Raw genomic sequence first — 19,980 nt, forward strand, 5'->3', positions numbered from 1 at the left:
GAGCAGGGAAAATTCAGATTTTTAAATGCTTCGTCGATGAACTCAATGTTCTCGTCGACGAACCTTTTAGACTCGTCGACGAACTCCAGCCTATAAATAGGTTGTGGGTCATTTTCTTCCTCGAATTCTCTCTCCTCTCTCACTCTCTCTCTAGGGCTTCAATCCTCCCACCTTCTCTCTTTGATTCTAGCTCGGATTTAGCCCGATTCGACGATCAGAAACTACCATGAGATTCTTAGGGCAATTCTCTCCAAGTTAACCAGAGTAGAAACTTGATTTGAAGTTCTTGAGAATCACTCCAAAATTAGGGTAAGTAGGATATTTTTAATATTAAATTAATTATTGGGAGTGTGTGGGTCTAGGAGATATTAAATGATAAATATTCCGGGGTTGAACTGATTAAGTTAGGATTTTTGGAATACAGGGTTCTGTTTTCCGTTTGTTTTAAGCAGAGCTTCGAGGATCAGGTAAGGGCTATAAAATTATACCAGACTTTTTTATTAAATTTGAATCGATTATTTTTTAATATAGGAACTGCATAATTATAGTATGATTTTTTGAATGGTTTAGGCAATTGAAAATAATGATTTTTGATTATAAATCATATTTGAGAAAAATCGTGTAGCATAAGAATAAACTTTCATAATTAACTAGTTGTAATACTATTCGGTTGTGAATACAGTTTGCTTGTGAATATTGTCTGTTTGGGAATACAGTTTGTTAGAGAATACTGATTGGTTGTGGATACTGTTTGGTTGTGAATACTGCCTATTTGGGTAATACTACTTGTTGTGAGTGTAAACGTGTAGTGAAATACGTAGTTGTCCTATGTGGGTCACGTACAGTGAAGTACACAACAGTCCTATGTGGGCCACATATTGGGTAATACGCACTAGTCTTATGTGGGCCACGTATTGGGTAGTACATAGTAGTTCTACGTGGGCCACGTACAGTGATGTATGTAGCTGTCCTATGTGGGCTACGTACTGAGATAGTACACAATAGTTCTATGTGGGCCACATACTGGGTTGTACGAAGTAGCTTTATGTGGGCCACGTACTGTAAGGTATGCAGCTGCCCTAGGTGAGTCACGTACTAAGTTTAATGGATTGTATTGTATTATGTGTGAATGAACTATGGTATATATGTTTGTTGACTATGTGAGATAATTGACGTGAATGTGTGTGTATACTAGTATGTGAACTTAAATGCATAAATATTTATAATAAAGTAAAACTCTCCGCTCGAGGGCTTACCCTAGGTGAGTGCCCTGATAAGTATTAGTTGTAGTCGCACCCAGATAAAAGGGTAATGTTGCAAACAGTATTAGAGCAAAGGAGCGTTCATGTATGGGCGTGTAAACTCTCTAATCCTTGAGAGCTTTTGCTATAAATTTTGGTTTTGTTTGTGTGACTACAGTTTGTATGCGACTTGCTAGTTGTTGATTAATTGACGTGTTTATTTTGTGTATATATATATATATATATATATATATATATATATATATATATATATTAAAACTCTTCTACCACACACTGCTATAGTTTTTTTTTTCTTCCGTACTGAGAGGTGTCGCACCCCAGCGAATTATTATCTTTTTAGATCCTTCAGCTGATCGAGCTTAGAAAGCTTCGGGGACAAGGTTTAGAAATTTGGTAACTTGTGAGTGGTTGTAAGAACTGATGTATGTATAGTTTATGTTTTTAAATGCCGATTATGTAATATGAATTGTATGGATATATGGATACACTATTTGGGGATGTATAGATATTACTCTGGTATTTTATTAAGGTTGTTTAGTTATTATTTCGATGTGTGAATGGTATTAGAGACGGTGAATAGTCTCATCACACCCTGGGCCCCACCTAATGGGTTCGGAGCATGACACTGCTATTGGTTAGTGTATTTGTGGACTAACTTGAACTAATTGAATAATTAAATTAGACTTTATTGGTATTGATCACAAAAATATGGAGTACCTAGTACCCATATGATCAAAATATAAGAAATAAGGAACAACTATTTAAAAATGTTCTTCTTATCTAAAAGACTAGCTAAAGCTAATGAAAGAAAAAAAAAAAAAGAGTCGAGGATGTGTCTTTAACCCTTAAACTATTAATTAAGGTAACCTATCCCGTGTGATTAGAGATCACATGAATTAGGTTCAATGGATAACAAGTCATTTGAGTAGTTTGGTAAGCATTATTACTTGTTTTAATCATCTCTATAGTGTTGGAATAGTACAACTGTAATGATCGTGAGATTGAGTTTATTTCTTAATAAATTCATATCTTTGGTTAGATAGTATGTTTAATTGCAAATATACATTTAATAGATTTAACTATGTGAATGTTGAAGCAGGACCGCTTCCCTATGAAAGTTTATTAGGCTAAAACTTTTTGAGGCACTCATGAAAATTCAGGTACGATGCACGGTCTATTTGTACCAACCCGCTAGAGTTTTGTGTTTTGAGATGTTATGGGGGTGATATGTTTATAGTATTACACTAAAAAAAATTTTGTTCAAAAATTCAATATTCACCAAGTTCTTATAATTCATAATATGTTTTCCCATTGTGCAATTCAAACCGAAAGTTATTCACCCAATATATTGCATCTAAAAAAAAATGATTACCCAACATCGTATTTATTTTTATTTTATTTTTTAATTGGAACCATGTGGGGGATTGTTGGTAATAATGCTAGATGTTTCAAATTAAAAAATATTTATTTAATAAATATTATATAGTATATAGTTATAAGTTTTTATTTTCAATTAAATATGCGTCAAATTTAATATTTTAGTTTTGATAGTTTTAAGAATACTAACTATTATTTTAACAATTTTGTGTTTATTAGGTTGAATTTTTTTTTTCTTTAATTCAGCCTATAAAAAGTGTGTTCCGCACCAAACTAGATGTGACATGTTCTTTTATTATTTTCTTATTCCCTTATCTTTAGATACTGTTAGATAACCAAACAACACTACATATCTTATAGCTCCTTTGCTTGTAAGTGTACGTAAAACTAAACCTATTGAATAATCTTGAAGGTTGTATACAATAATTATATGCATCAAGATATTTTCTCCATATCGTGAAATTAACTTTAAGGACAGTGGTCCTTTCACATCTCAGCCTTTAATATGTATTTATAACTTTTATTATTAATTTCTTATATTAATAAAACATATTCTAGTTATATATCAAAGCAAAATTGTATAAACTACACAAATCCTATTTTTGGAGAGATTTTAGAGTTGAATGTGTATTAGATTTAAATAAAATGCAATAAAAATTTACTTACACTGCATTTGGGAGCATGAATTCAATACAATCTTATATTATATCTTATCCAAATTCAATGCAACTTCAAATCTAGGACTTTTCGAGACATACGACTAGTTTGATCAAAATTCACAAAAAATTAAATCAGAAATATAAATTCTAAATTATTAAATATGGATTAATTTATCTTAAAAAACACATAAATCATACTTGGAGTGACCTAAGTATAAATATTTTTTACAATAATATTGGTGGATGTCTTAGTCGCCTCTAGGGTGTGCATGTGCATTATTGAATAAATAAATGAGATATTTATTATGATGTCCACTCAATTTTAGGTTACTAATTTTAAAAAGTAAAGATATTTATTAAATAATATTAATTAAATTAGATGCTAACGCTGAAGATAGTTTGATTAAAAGGTAAATACATTCATTAAATGAGATTAATTAGTTGAATTAAATTGAATAACCCTCTCCTGAGATAGGAAAAAAAGTATATATTTAAAATGTAAATAATAAAAAATATCGTGCATTGCAAGTGTCCATACCAATCAATGTGCGCACAATTGACGAATCTTGTCATTAAAAAATAACGGGCTAAGTTGACATGTATTAAATTTTTTCCTTAAAAAATGAATAAGTTTATAGGTCTTCCATTGAACCAAGGAAGAAAAAAAAAACAAAGCTGTGGGAGGGGGGAAAGACTGGCACAAACCCTTTTAAGAGATGCAGCCACAACTTGTGCGAAGGCTGTCTTCCACAGGACCACATCCATCATGTCCATGTGCCCTATCCATTTTTCCCTCTCTGCCTCTCTGACGCAATGGGTAAATTCCATTTGCATTGTATAAAAAAGTCACATTTGCGTATTCAACTTAATTCCACCGTTTGACTTTGCATTTGCATTTGCATTTTGCATTTTGCATTTTGCGAAGAGCCTCCTACGTCTTGGAAGAGAAAACCCCCGAAAACGAAAAAAGCAAAAACGCACAAACCAACCCGCACAGACGACGACGACGACAGAAGCCCAAAATTGGGAAGAGAGGAAGACACCGAAGGGAAATCTGAATCAGAGGGTCCGGTTGCGGTGCCAGCCCGGACCCCGCCCACGGTCTCCGACCCACCACCTGTCCTAGCTTAGGGTTACTTCTTCTTTTTCTTCTTCTTCTTCAGGTTGGTGCTGGGCGAGAGGTGTTTGTGAATTGTAATTTTGGGATTAAAGAGCAAGGGAAGGAATCGGGAACGATGGGTTCGAAGCCATGGCTGCATCCGGCTCCGACCTATCGTTCCTTGGAGACATATTGGGACTCTGATGACGACGCGCCCGGGCCCCGCTGCGGCCACACCCTCACCGCCGTCGCCGCCACCAAATCTCACGGCGCCCGTCTCATCCTCTTCGGCGGCGCCACCGCTATCGAGGGCGGCGGCTCCTCTGCTGCTCCCGGCATCCGTCCGTATTCTTCTCTCTCTCTCTCTCTCTCTCTCTCTCTCTCTCTCTCTCTCTCTCTCTCGTGCACTTTAAAATTTGGTTCTTGTTCTTTGTAGGGTTGGCGGGTGTTACCAATTGGGTTCATTCCTATGACGTTCTTACCAGGAAATGGACCAGGCATGTTTTGTGCTGTTTAAACTAATACTCAACACTCCCTAGTAATTTTATTTCTTGAATTAGGTTGAATTCTGCCTGTTTGAGCTGTTATGGGTGTTCAATTTGTGCAGAATCCGACCGGCTGGTGAGCCGCCTTCTCCCAGGGCTGCGCATGCTGCGGCTGCTGTTGGTACTATGGTTGTCTTTCAGGTAATTCAAAGGAAAATTAATGAGTGGAAATGTTGATTCTTTAGGATTCTTCATATTGTTGTTGTTCCTTTTTTCTTTTTTCCTTTTTTTTTTTTATAAAAAAAAATTAAAGATATTGATAATATTTTACTTATGCATTGATGCTGCTAGGGTGGCATAGGTCCTGCGGGACATTCCACGGATGATCTCTATGTGCTAGACCTGACTAATGACAAGTATAAGTGGCACAGGTGAGGTTCTTTAGAAAAAATTGTCCTTTTTCGTTAACTGTACTAATTAATTTGTGTTTTTAATATGATTATGTTGATAAAAAGTTGGTGATTGTTATGTACATTGATGTGTTATTTTGAACGTAGAGTGGTTGTTCAAGGACAGGGTCCAGGGCCCCGATATGGCCATGTCATGGACTTGGTTGCGCAAAGATATCTTGTTACTGTCAGTGGCAATGATGGTGAGGGCATTTTACTTTTTCTTTTTTTCCAAAGAATTATTTCAAATTCTCAATGCATTTCTTATTCCATTGAAACTTGAAAGATGCTATTGTGCATTAGTAGTGAAAACTATTTAATGCAAGAACATATACTCAACTGAATTTGGGTTGGAGTGAAGCATTTCATGAATCATGAATTTGCTTTAGTGAATCTCTCCAATTTCATGATGTCCATCTTGAGATTTAGATATTTGCACAAATTTCTTACAGAAAAGCATTATTGAGCAAAAATTTGGACTTGATATTTCAGTTTTTTGTTGATAGTTCACATAAAAAATGAGTTATAATTTGTTAAATTATTGTTGGGATCTCAAATCTGAGTTTTTGAATGTCCGTTTTGCTGCTCAATGTTGACAACACTAGTGTTCTTTGTACTGCATCATAATATGCAGTTAATTATTATGGATTCTCTCTTGAATATATGAGTATATCACAGCTCTCTCGCTCTCTGTAATTTTATTTAATTTATGTTGCTGAATTAAGGCTGAAAATGATGCTTCTGAACATGTGAAGTTTGTATTATTATTCTTTGTTTTTGCTTTCTTTAGATGAGCAAGAGGATACCTCAATTCTCATTTTTTTGTACTATTTTTTCTCCCCCATTTTCTCTGCAATGAAGTTCTTTTACTGAACGAAGAAGAAGAAGAAGAAGAAGAAGAAGAAGAAATTCCCATTCCTTTGTAGTTGGTCTGATGATCATTTATACATCTATTCTGGATGCTATATTATTGCAAATTGTTTTTTCTCTTTGTAGGAAAGAGAGTTCTGTCAGATGCTTGGGCTTTGGATACTGCGCAGAAACCCTATGTATGGCAGAGGCTCAATCCAGAAGGTGATAGACCATCTGCTAGAATGTGAGTGATAGTTTGTCCTCGGTTGAATTGTTCTTTTTCACTAACTGCGTAAAGTTTGTGGGCCATGTTTTCTTAATTTAAGACACATGCGCCCACCCACCCACACATTCCAAACATTGAGGATTGTGCTTTGGACATTTTTTTTTTGGGTGAGCTCACGAGCATGTATCATATGGGTTTAATGATGCCCATTTATTTTCTGTTAGACCTGTATGGCTGAGTGACTGTTTAAAAAAATATAAATTGCAAATTTGATATTGAGAAGGAATCTTGTACCATCATAGGAGATATGATTAGAAATCTTCGATCTTGTATTTATGTCCACATTCTTGACACTGACTTTATTATGGATATAACAGTCATAACTGATTGATGGAGTTAGTTTCTAAATCAGAGGTTCCAACTGAAGGATATCTAATGTATATTCATTTTTAGTCTTTTTCTTGCACAATGGTCAACTGCGGTTTGGTAAGTTCTGTACAACTTGGCACATCTACATGCATCGACAGATAACACGCCTACATTCTGTCTTGCAATATTAGCCATGCACCAAGCACTCAATTGAAAATCCTTGATTTCTTTGTTCAAGTGTGACTTACGAGTACTTCATGATTGGTGGCTATGTAAATCTAATATTTCTCATCCTTATGGTCATGTAGTTTGTAAATGAACTTGGATGTGTAATTATCTACTTTTGTGCTTTTTTCCCCCAGCAAGTAGCTTTGGAATTTATGCTGTTCATCATTACTATGTAGGTATGCAACTGCTAGTGCTCGCTCAGATGGCATGTTTCTGCTTTGTGGTGGAAGAGACTCTACTGGCATGGTATATTTTAGTTCTCAGAGATTTGGAACAATTAATTAGCCATAAGGCCCATAACTATATCCCATGCATGCAGCTTATATTTGTGCATATATGTTTTTGTCACTTCTATGCCCCTTTTTTTCTTCCGAGTTGAAAGGGTGGCCCACCGATGCTGGGATACACAACATATTTTAAATTCATAATTTGTTTTCTGGGTTCTGGCTCATAGTTTTATTCTTATTTTATGCTATATTCATAATTTTCCATACTTGGATTCTGAATTCTTTAATGGACAATTTAGTGCAACCCGTAAACCTCTTGATTTGTTTTACTAGTCTAGTTTGTTAGCCATGAACTAGATTTTTTAAGGAACCTTTTTACTTTTACTAAGATAAAGAAAGAAAGTACGAATATCAATAGGACAAGAAGTGTGGGTGTTCCCTGCGCATGTTATAGCTTTACTAAGTGTTGTGTTTGTTGGGTTGAGAAAGGGAAGAAAAAGGGAATTTTGCCGATATGTGTTTGTTTTGCAATTCTTTGGTTGTTGTGGATGGAAAGAAGTGAGGATTTCAAGGTAAATCCCCACTCATCCTCCTTTGCTTTTTTTTGATGGAGTTTCCCCCTTTCAATTTGTGCAATTTTCTTTTTCATGCTTTTTTGTTGGGGATATTTCTTTGGGAAATTTGCACCACGATTGGAGGGCTGCTTTGATTCCATTTTTTCTTTTTTGGTTTTTTTTTTTGGTTTTTTTTTTCCCAGTTCACTGGAATAAAACTTCTTTTGCTATGAAAAATGTCCTAAACTAAAAATAAGAAGGCAAAGGAATTTAAAAATAAAATAAAAATAATATCATTCGTAAAGAATGCCCCTCCTTGACGACCCTCCTTTTTGATGATGGAGCTCTTCAAATTGTTCAATTGCCTTTACCATTCTTTTTCCTATTCAAAACTTTCACTAGGTTACTTGTTTTTACTTCTTGTCTTTCAGTGTCAACCAATTTGAGCCCCTGTTTGGAACGTCTCAAAAAATAAGTACTTATTATGAAAAATACTTAAATTAACTCTTGTTTGAGAGCACTTAAAAAAGTGGTTATGCCGCTTATCACTTAAAAGAAGTACTTGTAAAAATCAGTGCTGCATGGCTTGAACAAAAATAAACACTTTATAAAAATTACTTTTTGAAATCAATTTTTTTGAAGAAAAATAAATGAATTTGGGAAGTCCATCTAGGATATCTTTTTTCCCTCTTTTAAGTGGGCACTGTAGCTAGGTGGTGGCATTTTTTGTAATTTCAATGAAGTTTGGTGCAATTTTGTAATTTCACAACCTCTCTTCCTCCCTTCTCCATTGCCGTAGCCTCCTCGCATTGTCACCAGTTAATTTCCTCCTCAAGGCATCCTTCTCACTCCCTCTCCTTGCCTTCTTCCCTCACCAAGCCACACCCAAATCTGCAAAACCTTTTGCCACCGTCAAGCTTCCTCGTCATCCACCCTCTAGCTGCTTCCTCTGTCAGCCTCTGCATACCTCTGAAAACCCGGATCTGAGTTGCTTTGAGTGCCCTCTTCTTTTTATTCTTTCATTTTTTTTTAAAACCTACATCATGATGAACAATTTTATTAATAATGTTAATTAAAAATAGTGAGTAAAAGATAATAATAATTTATTTAATAGAAGTTATTAAAATTCGGAATTAAAAAAGTCAATTAACATAAATTTAATTTAATTTTTAATTCAAATATTAATAATGTAAATTTAAAAATTATTCAGGAAATATAAATTAAAAAATATTATTATTTTTATTAGTTATTATTAACATAAATTATTAATTATGGATCATTTATATATATTATAATCTATTAATTATATATGGATGAATAATATTATTATTTTTAAATTCATACAACACTTCTAATAAAATTCGGTATCCAAACAACACTTATTTTATCAGCACTTATAATTTGTACTTATTTTTAATTCGACGAAACACTATTTTGGCTTTCAGCACTTTTTCAGTTCAACACTTTTTTTCAGCACTTATTAAATTCAACATTTCTTTAGAAAAAAATTTCTGCCCTATAAAACTAAAACATCACGATCAGTGATTCTATTTCCTATCTTAATATGATCCTTGATAGAAGATGGTAAAATCCCTTTCCATGATAGGAGTGGGTGAAAAACAATCACCTATGTAAATGATCTCTTTTTCCCGGTTTTGACAATCAATGTCCAATCAATGGTGAACATAGAGTTTATGCCTTGTGGGGCAAAATGCATGCCGTGTACAATTTTTCCTGATACCATAAACGAAAGGATTATATTTGGCAATTTTCATGCACATGAATCAAAGAACTAATTGTATATTCATATGTTTATTTCATGTTAATGGGGTAATTCCTAAAAGCATGAATTCCACTGTCATCACGTTAATTCCCAAAAATGATTGTTGCATCAAGGTTAATGATTTAGATGTATCAGTTTGAATATGAACTTTTACAACATTATTGCAAAGGTTCTTGCTAATTGATTGACATTGATTTTCTATGTTGCTCTCTCTAGTTCTTAGTCAGAATTTGTGGGCAGGAGGCAAATATTGGATACTATTCTTGTAGCTAATAAAGTTGTTGAGGATGTTGAGAGGAGCAAGAAGAAAGGTATAGTTCTAAGTTAGATTTTGAGAAGGCTTATAATGGGGTGAATATTTTTTTTTTTGGCACAGAATTCTATACAGGAAGGGTTTCGGGTAGAAATGGAGAGGTTGGATTAGGGGTTGTCTTTTGTCTGCTTCTTTTTTGAGTAAATTGTCAATGAAGACGGTGCTTCTCCATAAGGCCAGCCCTTTCTTACTTCGCCCAAACCTCTGTAGCACACCATCAAGAAAGAATCGACCTTTCGCGGGAGCACCACAGCCTCACCAAAAGCTTAAAACAGATCCCACAGTCACTTAGCCACCCGACATGACAGCAGAGGAACAAATGGTTAGCAGTTTCATTTGATTCCGAGCCGATGAAGCACTTATCCAGACTAATAGCTTATGGGTCTATTTGTTTGCAGCAAATCATTGGTATTAAGTCTGTAAAGGACCAAAGTTTTCATGAAAGCTCTGTCAGGGTTAAAGTTTAATTGCGTAAATGTGGTTGAGTGGCTATCAACCCTGATGTGGTTTCTAGTTTTGCTTGTCTTGTGGGCTGTGGGGTATTTTACAGTGTCCTTAGACCGACTTAGTGGTTCCTAGGGGTGGGAACCCAGTAGCCTGCATCTATACACAACCTATCTGTTTCCCCTCCCTTTAGTTATAACCCAATTCTGTTTCTTAAACCCAATCACATAATGCGTGCAAACCCTCTTTATTTAACACTTCACTTACATAAAACCAAGCCCAAGTATTGACTAGGCCTAAAGCACCTGAAAGGTCCAAGGGCCCAGCTTCCTCTCCTGTTCAATGGCGAAATAGCACCAACAAATAAATAAATAAAATAGAAATAATGGAAAATGTTATTGCTCAAACCCAATTGGCTACAAGTTAGGTAACTCCAATAACAGCTCAAAAGAAGTTGGGAATCACCTTCATTCTCCATCTTGGGTTGATGATATTTTGTTTTTAAATCAAGTTGGGGGTTTCTTGATGCAAGTTGAGCAATTCTCAAACAAAACTAAAGGACCTCCTCTCCTTTAAATCAAGAACTATTTAAGGCTGGCCTTCTAAGGAAATCAGATGCAGATGTTATGGTTGCTGTTGTTACTTGCTTTGTGAAATTATCAATCAATTCAATATTCAATATTCAATATATATACAATATATATTCAATATAAATATAAATATATATAATATAATATTATATATAATATAAATATAATATACATAAATAAATAAAATAAAAAATATATAAACAATATATATATATATATATATATATATAGAAAATTCTTGAAAGATAATAAATATCGTCAATTCCAAACCAAATATCTATAGAATCGATTTAAATTGTTGCTAGGATTTTGACACGTGTAAATATAGAATTAAATCGAATTCATAGATCATTGCATAGAATTCAATTAAGATATTTTATGAAATTTCTTAATATTCTTTTGTACTTTGAGAATAAAATGTTTGTTTTGTTATGCTTAATGCCTTTAGTTTGATCTATTCAAAGTAGATGTTCCTACGCGAATCTCAGCAGTCGTTGGGAAATCCGTTGCATAGTCTTTTCCAATGCAATAAAGTCGCATAGTATCTATTTATCTTTGATAAATGGGTATTTCCATGAGTTTACCTTGGTATCGTGTTCATACCGTCGTATTGAATGATCTCAGTCAATTGCTTTTTGTCCATATAATGCATACAACTCTGATGGATTTGTTGAAATAATGAAAAATAGGAATATTTGGCAATTTATTGGCAATTTAAGAGAACTTACCATTATTATCAAATTTTCTCTTAGAAAAAAAGTAGATATCGAGTCTTGGATTGATATCGATACCAATAGTAATAAAAAAACTAAAACGAGAATCACTGCCCCAGACATTCCTTATTTAGACTAGGGGTGGCAAAATGGGTCGAAACTCGACGGGTGATTTGTGACCCGCCGTTTAAACCAGGTTTGGGTTTAATACAAGCTAACTTGTTTATAAACGGGTCAACCTAGACCCGACCCATTTATTAAATGGGTTAGGCGGGTTCAGGTCGGGCTATCCGCCGGGTGACCCATTTTTTTAAAAATGGAGTTTTTTTTTTTTTTTAAAATGTCATTTTATATGAAATGTTTTAAAAATTTAAAAAAAAATAAATTATATATTTTAAACGGGTGACCCGTTTATTTAATGGGCGGATTTGGGTTTACATAGTAGTCACCTATTAATAAACGGGTCAACCCGAACCCGTTTATTACCTGCCCGAATCCTGCCTGTTAACCTGTTTTGCCACCCCTAATCTAGACAAAAAAATGAACGAGGTGTTCAATCCTTATATGTCAAAATGAAAGAGGGGTTCAAATTGATTGTCAAATTGAGGAGATTCATGATTGGTTGTTCATACAGTAGGCTGATCTCCAATCGTGCAAATTTGGCCAATGTTAAATTTTCTCGTCATGCTCGACCTTGAATTTGATGCATTGATACTCTATATGTTCCACAATTTCCTAGTATCCATTAGAAATTATCATTTCGAGTAGGTTTTTTTCTGCCATGGCAGAAATCACGTTTCTTGTTTTAGAGGAGATTGGTATTCTAGCAGAATTTTTATGTGCTGTTCTCTCCTCTGTGAAGCTGAATAACAAAGGGAAAAAATGCCTAATGGGTGTGCCCCTAAGCGGCAACCATACCGGCCAAGGCATCCTTTGAAGAGTTCAATGAGCAAAAAGATGGTCATGTTGATGAAGATTCGCTAGAGATGGTGAAGCTAAACTTGAAGTTATAGAGGGGAGTTCCTTATGTTGAATTTATTATCCTATACAAGTACTTCAGCTCCACTCAGTCGTCAAAATTTTAGTCTTCTTATGTGGAGTTTGAAAAGGAAGTTCTATTTCCCCTCCTGCTATGTCTTGACAGGCTTTTGGCTTTTGATTGTTTTGCATTTTAAAATTCGAGTCTAATTTTCACCAACTGGGAAGAATGATGCAATATAAGCTTCAAGGCTGAAGCAAATTCATCACGTTTGGAATTTTTAAATTGATGGGAAATCTTATTACTTAATTGCGATTCAGGGTTTTTACCCTCTTTCTGTAGCATTTTATTTTTAGTATTTATTACATAATGATCTAGTAGATTCTAGGGTTTCATTCATCAGGAAAGAGGTATCTGAGTAGTATTTAGGTTTCCTTATCTTATTTGGTTGATTTCTAAGCATATTAGGCCTATAAAAATGTGATTTTAATACATCTGCTATGGGAGTTGAATTATTAAGTGATTTTATTAGGGTTCAACCTTTTGTGTAAGGATGTATTCATCACAATCATCAGACAAAAATAATATAGTATCATCCTTGAACTGTGTACAATATGAGCATTGCATCCTTGCCCACCACCCGTATCCTGAACATCACCTCTATCAACTACCCTCCCAATCATCCTACCCAAAACATTTACAGGCAAAAATAATGGAAAGGGGATAAAGGATCCCCTTGTGTCGACCCTGCAAAAAAAGAAAGAAGCTGAAAAATAAGTCCTAGGTTCTCCACTAATAAGAAATTAAGAATTCCTAAAAAAGCAGCAGTTGAAAGACAACTCTTAATCCTGCCTCTCCATTTTGCACCAGAACCCTTCGCAACAAAAACTCTATGTAAGAACCTCCAACTCACCTTATCCAAAGCCTTCTCAAAATCTAATTTCAACACTGAACTTTTCTTTTTACTCTTTTAACTTCTTCAACGATCTCATTGGCTCCTAAAACAGCATCTAAAATCTGTCTACCTCCAAGGAAAGCAGACTGGGAACCAGTAATACCATACCTTACCACTTCTCTAAGCCTATTGGCAAGAACTTCTGCAATGATCTTATACACACTCATAACCAAACTAATATGCTGAAAGTTGTTAACCTTGATTAAACAATCCATCATAGGTACTAAAGAAATGAAAGTAGAATTTTCAAATTCGTAGGAATCACTCTATTGGCATTTAAAAATATTCTGAAAAACCAAAAAACAATCTGAAACCAAACTGTTTAAATATTCAATTCAGTTTTTCGGTTTTCAGTTTTTTAACTTTTAAAGAAGTGGACATTGGTTTGATTTGGTTTTGGTTTTGGATGTAAACTGAACCGAAAACCAAAATATAGATTTATTGTTTATATTAACACATTTTAGAGTCCCTGTACATTTACATTTAATCTTAGTATTGTTAAATTTTTATTTTATAATTTTGGATTAATATATTGTGCAGAAGAACTCATGGAATGTTTTATAGAAGAGCTAGTTTTGATGTGGCATTAGTTTTATTTTTTGATAGAAAAAGACGATATAGTTATTGAAGGGCAAAGAATGCATAAAGAGGAAAATAAGATCCTTATATGAAAAGAAGATAACAAAATAGGCTAGAAAACAATCAAAAATAGAACAGCCTTCCTATCTTTCTGAAGATCTGAGAAAGACATCCCGTTAGATATCCAGCTGCAAAAGACTAGAGGGAAGCCAAGTACTGAATCCTATCCCAAAGATATAGCCCCAAACATCTTATTTACCCTTTCAATGATTTGGAAAATCTAAATACTTCTAAAACTGAAAATTAACCTTGATTTTCATTGAACCATCGGTTTTTTGGTTTGGTTTCAGTTTGTAAATTGTGAAAACTGATTATTTTGGTTCACCCACTGGTTTTGGCTGAAGTTGAACTGAACCATTCTGAACCAATTGCAACCCTAATTAACATAGAATTCATGAAGTCGTCTGATCAGGTTGGATTTTACCACATCCCAGCAATGATGAAAGAAAACAAAATTGAATATCCTGCTTTGATGCTTATCTCTCTGCTTATCAAATGCCACCCTCTAAACCGCCTCAAAAGGCCTCCCCGATCAGTCTACCTGAATACCTGAGGTAGGATTCCAATCCAATCCTCCAATCGTGGGTTGATGCAAAACCTCTGAAATGCAGATTGAAAATGATAAGCTCCTTCACAATAGCGTCTTGATCTCTAACAACATACCCTCCACTCTTTAATCACATTTTTCCTCAGTCTATCATCTGCTATCCTATGGAGATACTTTATACTTTAATCACTTGGTACTAAAATCCCCCTTGTTCACCCACCTAGACCTAACATATTGCCCCCAACTCCTAATCCTATCCACTTGCAAACAGTACCTCCTCCAATTCATTCTATATAGTCACTTTATTGGAGACTAACTCTTCTGAAATATCACTATGATCCTCCAAATAATCAAAATCCCTGGATCCTTTAAAATCCTAGTCTTCTTAACCCTCACATCCCAAAAGCATCCACATTCTGTTTCTTCAAAGCTAAGTAAGCAGTTTCAACCTCCTCATAAACTGAACTCCTCCCACCCCTGAGTAGAACAATTCCTGCATAAGTCCTCGATTAAAGAATGAAAAGAGGGATGAGTAAGCCATGTATTCACAAAATGGAATGGAGTGGACCCACACAACCTTAGATGAATCCAAAACGAGGGAAAAAGAGAGTAGCCCTAGGATCTACTAAGAAATACTAGGGGAAAAAAATCCTCCCATTCACTACAATGCAAGAATCTAGATACAACTAGCTACTGAGAGATCCCCATATGCAGACCCAGAAAATGCAGCATAGCCAATGGAATGTTCCTCTATCCACACAATAATGAAAATGTCAAAAGTTAGCATGCTAATAGTGTTGAAGTATGTGGCTCATATCGAGTGGAACACATGTACAGAGAAAGTAGGCTGAGGAAAACAAGGAAGCTGGTATGAAGAAAAACCGTCTATCGACGGTTACATCAACGGTTTCTTCCAGTAGTCAATTAGGAAGAAAATCGTCGACGGTTTGATGCAGGTACATCGACGGTTTCTTCCAGTGAAGGAAAACTGTTGACGGTTTCATCAAATTGTCGACGGTTTTGTTTGGCGTTTTTGAAATTTAAACTGGGAAGATCAATAGATTTGGGATGCGGGGGCAAATCCTCTGCGGATTGATACATGGGTATTTGGGGAATTTTCTAATCCCTTTGTACGTCTAGGGTTAGCATAAATACAATGATGTAACCCTGTTTTTAATAGGACGTTGATATTCTGCTGAACCACGTTAAGTCCTTGTATTATTGTTTATTGCTTTCCTTATCTATGTGCTTCCGTATTATTCATCGTGATTGCTGCATTGCACGATTGTTATTTCCGCAACAACAATTGGTATCAGAGCCTACGTTACGATGGCTGGGATTTCTTTTGCGAAGTTCGAAATGGTCAAGTTCAACGAAACTGGAAATTTCGGATTATGACAGAGTAGGGTCAAGGATCTATTAGTGTAGCAGGGCATGGTGAAGGCGTTATATGGAAAGCAGCCGGAAGGCATGGATGACATGAGTTGGAAGGAACTGGATGGGAAGTCTGTGGCAACTATTAGGCTTTGTTTGGCTGATGATGTGATGTATCATGTCATCAATAAGGAATCACCGGTGGCAGTTTGGCTGAAACTGGAAAGTCGGTATATGTCCAAGTCGTTGATGAATAAACTTTACTTGAAGCAGAAACTGTATGGTGTTAAGATGTCAGAGGGTTCGGATTTGAACCAGCACATCAACGTGTTCAATCAGATCATCAGTGATATGAAGCGAGTTGATGTGAAGTTCGTAGACGAAGACAAGGCGTTGATGTTACTGAATTCCCTACTTGCATCTCCTACGTATGAAAACTTGATTATAACTCTGATGTGGGGAAAAGAAACACTTGAATTGGAGGAGATCACAAGTGCTCTTTTAGGTTTTCATCAGAAGAAGAAGGCCAGCAATGAGAATTTACAATGTGAAGGGTTTGTGGTAAGGGTTAACCAGGAATGTGGGAGAAGCAAGTTCTGGAGTGGACCGAGTAATAATAAATCTCGGTCCAATTTTAGGAAGAGGAAGGACATACGATGTTTTAAGTGCGAGAAAAAGGGGCACATAAAAAACAAGATTGTCTAGAGAGAAAGAAGGGGAATACAAAGAATAAAGAGGGTCCATCAAAAACTGCGAACGTAGTGGAAGAAGAAGGCTCAGAGAGCGGTGACGGAGATATGCTTTCCGTTTCATGCTCCTATCACATGACATCCAATAAAGATTGGTTCAACATCTACGGGTTAGTAAATTCTAGTTCTGTTCTAATGGGTAATGATGCATCATGCAAAGTTGTTGGAATAGGGAATATCAGAATTAAAATGTTTGAAAGTGTTGTTAGAACGTTGTGTGATGTTAAGCATATACCGGATTTAAGGAAGAATTTGATTTCATTGGGCATTTTAGATTGTAATGGGTTTAATTACAAGTCTGCAAGTGGAGTCATGAAGGTGAGTAAAGGTGTCTTAACAGTGATGAAGGGGCAGAAATTAACAGGAAATATCTATACCCTGCTAGGTACCACAGTTGTAGGTGGAGCAGCAATTGTAGAGTCTGAGTCTTGTGGCATATGCGGTTAGGTCATATGGGAGTCTTGTGGCATATGCGGTTAGGTCATATCGGTGAGCGTGGGATGATGGAGCTTCATAAGAGAAATCTATTGAAGGGTGTCAAAACATTCAAGCTGAATTTTTGCAGGTATTGTGTTCTCGAGAAACAGAATAGGGTGCAGTTCAAGACAATCACACACAAGACAGAGGGAATTCTTGACTATGTTCATACAGATGTTTGGGGATCAGTAAGGGTAGTATCACGGGAAGAACATACGTATTTTGTGAGTTATATTGATGACTACTCACGAAAGGTCTGGGTATACTTCATGTGGCACAAGTCAGAAACGTTTGCTTGAGTTGTGGAAAACTGAAGTGGAAAACTAGATAGGGAGGAAAATCAAATGCCTCAGGATTGGCTACAACTCCATGAACTTTGGTCCGTAAATTGAAGAAATTACTTTACGGGCTGAAGCAGTCTCCGAGGCAGTGGTACAAGCAATTTGACTCCTACATGATCCAGATTGGCTACAGGAGATGTGAGTATGATTGCTGTGTTTATGTGAAGAGCTTTGATGATGGTTTATTTATTTTTTTGTTGCTTTATGTGGATAACATGTTGATTGTCGCGAAGAGTATGAGTGAGGTCAATGAGTTGAAAATTATGTTGAGCAAAGAATTTGACATGGAGGATTTGAGTGCAGTCAAGAAGATTTTTGGGATGGAGAGACAGAGCTTCTAGGAGATTGTGGTTATCTCAATGTAGCTATGTTGAGAGGGTGATAGAGAGGTTTAGCATGGATAATGCAAAATCGGTGAGTACACCTTTGGTGAATCATTTTAGATTATCTACCGCTCAGTGCTTGAAGACAGATGATGAAGTTCAAGACATGTCAAAGGTCTCATATGTCAGTGTAGAAGGATGCTTGATGTATGCTATGGTTTCTGTAAGACCGGATCTGGCACAAGCTGTCAGTGTGGTGAGCAAGCTTCTTTCAAATTCGGGACGACAACATTGGGATGCAGTCAAATGAATTTTTAGATACTTGAGGGGTACTATAGACTATGACATCATGTTTGGCAGACCATAGGGTGGTCCTTCAATTGTGGGATATGTGGATGTAGACTACGCAGGGGACTTGGATGACAGGAGGTCTACCATAGGGTATGTATTCACCCTTGTGGGGGGGGGGGGGGGGGTGGCTATTTGTTGAAGGTCTATGGTTCAGTCTCTAGTTGCACTATCTATTGCTGAGTCAGAGTATATGACACTCGCTGAGACTGCTAAGGAAGCTTTGTGGCTTAAAGGATTGGTCAAGAACCTTGGTATTCAGTAAGGTGAAGTTCAATTGTATTGTGATAGTCAGGGTGCCATTTATTTGTCAAAGAACTAGGTGTATCATGTGAGAACCAAACACATAGATGTGAGGTTTCATAGGACCAGGGAATTGGTTTCTTCTGGTGAACTATTACTTGAGAAAGTTCACACTTTTGAGAATGCAATTGACATGTTGACAAAGCCTGTTACCACAGACAAGTTCAAGCACTGCTTGGACTTGATTAATGTCTCTAGATGCTAGATGGGAGGTGTCGGGTGGAGCTCTGGGTTATGTTTTCGTTTCTCCTAAGGGGTGAATATTCACCAAGGTGGAGATTATTGAAGTATGTGGCTCAAATCTAGTGAAACACATGTACAGAGAAAGCAGGCTGAGGAAAACAAGGAAGCTGGTCCGAAGAAAAACCGTCGACGGTTTGCATAGTCCATCGACGGTTACATTGACGGTTTCTTCCAGTAGCCAATTAGGAAGAAAACTGTCAACGGGTTGATGTAGGTACATTGACGGTTTCTTCCAGTAAAGGAAAACCGCATCAAACCGTCGATGGTTTTGTTTAGTGTTGTTTTTGAAATTTAAACTGGGAAGATCAATAGGTTGGGGATGCGGGGGCAAATCCTTTGCGGATTGATGCAGGGGTATTTGGGGAATTTTCTAATCCCTCTGTACGTCTAGGGTTAGCATAAATACAATGATGCAACCTTGTTTTTGATAGATAGTGAATTTCAGTCGTTGCTTGCTCCCGTGGACATAGGCATTTTGCTGAACCATGTTAAATCCTTGTGTTATTGTTTATTGCTTTCCTTATCTGTGTTTGCTTCTGTATTATTCATCGTGATTGCTGCATTGCACGATCGTTATTTCCGCAAAAACAATTAGTAACCATAGAACCACCTAACTTCTCAGACGATAGTCTAACAACATCGAAATCCCCTCCTATGGACCATCTAAGAGCATAAAAGGCATAAACCAAAAAAGGTTGTCTATAAAAATGACCTAAAGCTATACTTTGAAGAAATCAACCAATGAGTTTGAACAAAACAGGAAGAGTGAAAGACTCTTGCAGGCTATCTATCCTGGAGGCACACTTGGTATCCAAAGAAGGAAGGCAATTCCAATGGACCTAATATGTGGAATGAACGTCCCATATAATCCTAATAAGGCTTCTCTAAACCTACCGTGACTTAGTTTCCTGTAAGGGAAAAATGTTAGGAGATGCTCTTAGGATTTTTTAATCACCCTTTGTTTATTAGCATCTCCGAAACCATTCACTTTCCATATAAAGATTCTCATAAGGATTATTTGTTTCCACCTTTACCTGTGCCCTTCTTTCCCCAATAATTAATAGATGAAGCC

General features: G+C 36.1%; 1 protein-coding gene across 1 annotated transcript in view; it reads left to right on the plus strand.

The window, feature by feature from the left end:
- Positions 1-4,170: 4,170 nt before the first annotated feature.
- The window catches only part of LOC131155102 (serine/threonine-protein phosphatase BSL1), a 34,754-nt gene continuing 18,944 nt past the window's right edge, over positions 4,171-19,980 (plus strand). Inside the window, exons 1-7 of the mRNA XM_058108029.1 lie at positions 4,171-4,738; positions 4,834-4,894; positions 5,005-5,083; positions 5,234-5,313; positions 5,440-5,534; positions 6,328-6,427; positions 7,183-7,252. Of these exons, the coding sequence (XP_057964012.1) occupies positions 4,534-4,738; positions 4,834-4,894; positions 5,005-5,083; positions 5,234-5,313; positions 5,440-5,534; positions 6,328-6,427; positions 7,183-7,252 (690 nt within the window). The 5' untranslated portion in view covers positions 4,171-4,533. The remainder of the gene's footprint in view (positions 4,739-4,833; positions 4,895-5,004; positions 5,084-5,233; positions 5,314-5,439; positions 5,535-6,327; positions 6,428-7,182; positions 7,253-19,980) is intronic.

Source organism: Malania oleifera, chromosome 5 (genome assembly GCF_029873635.1).
Source record: "Malania oleifera isolate guangnan ecotype guangnan chromosome 5, ASM2987363v1, whole genome shotgun sequence".
NCBI classification, from domain to species: domain Eukaryota; kingdom Viridiplantae; phylum Streptophyta; class Magnoliopsida; order Santalales; family Ximeniaceae; genus Malania; species Malania oleifera.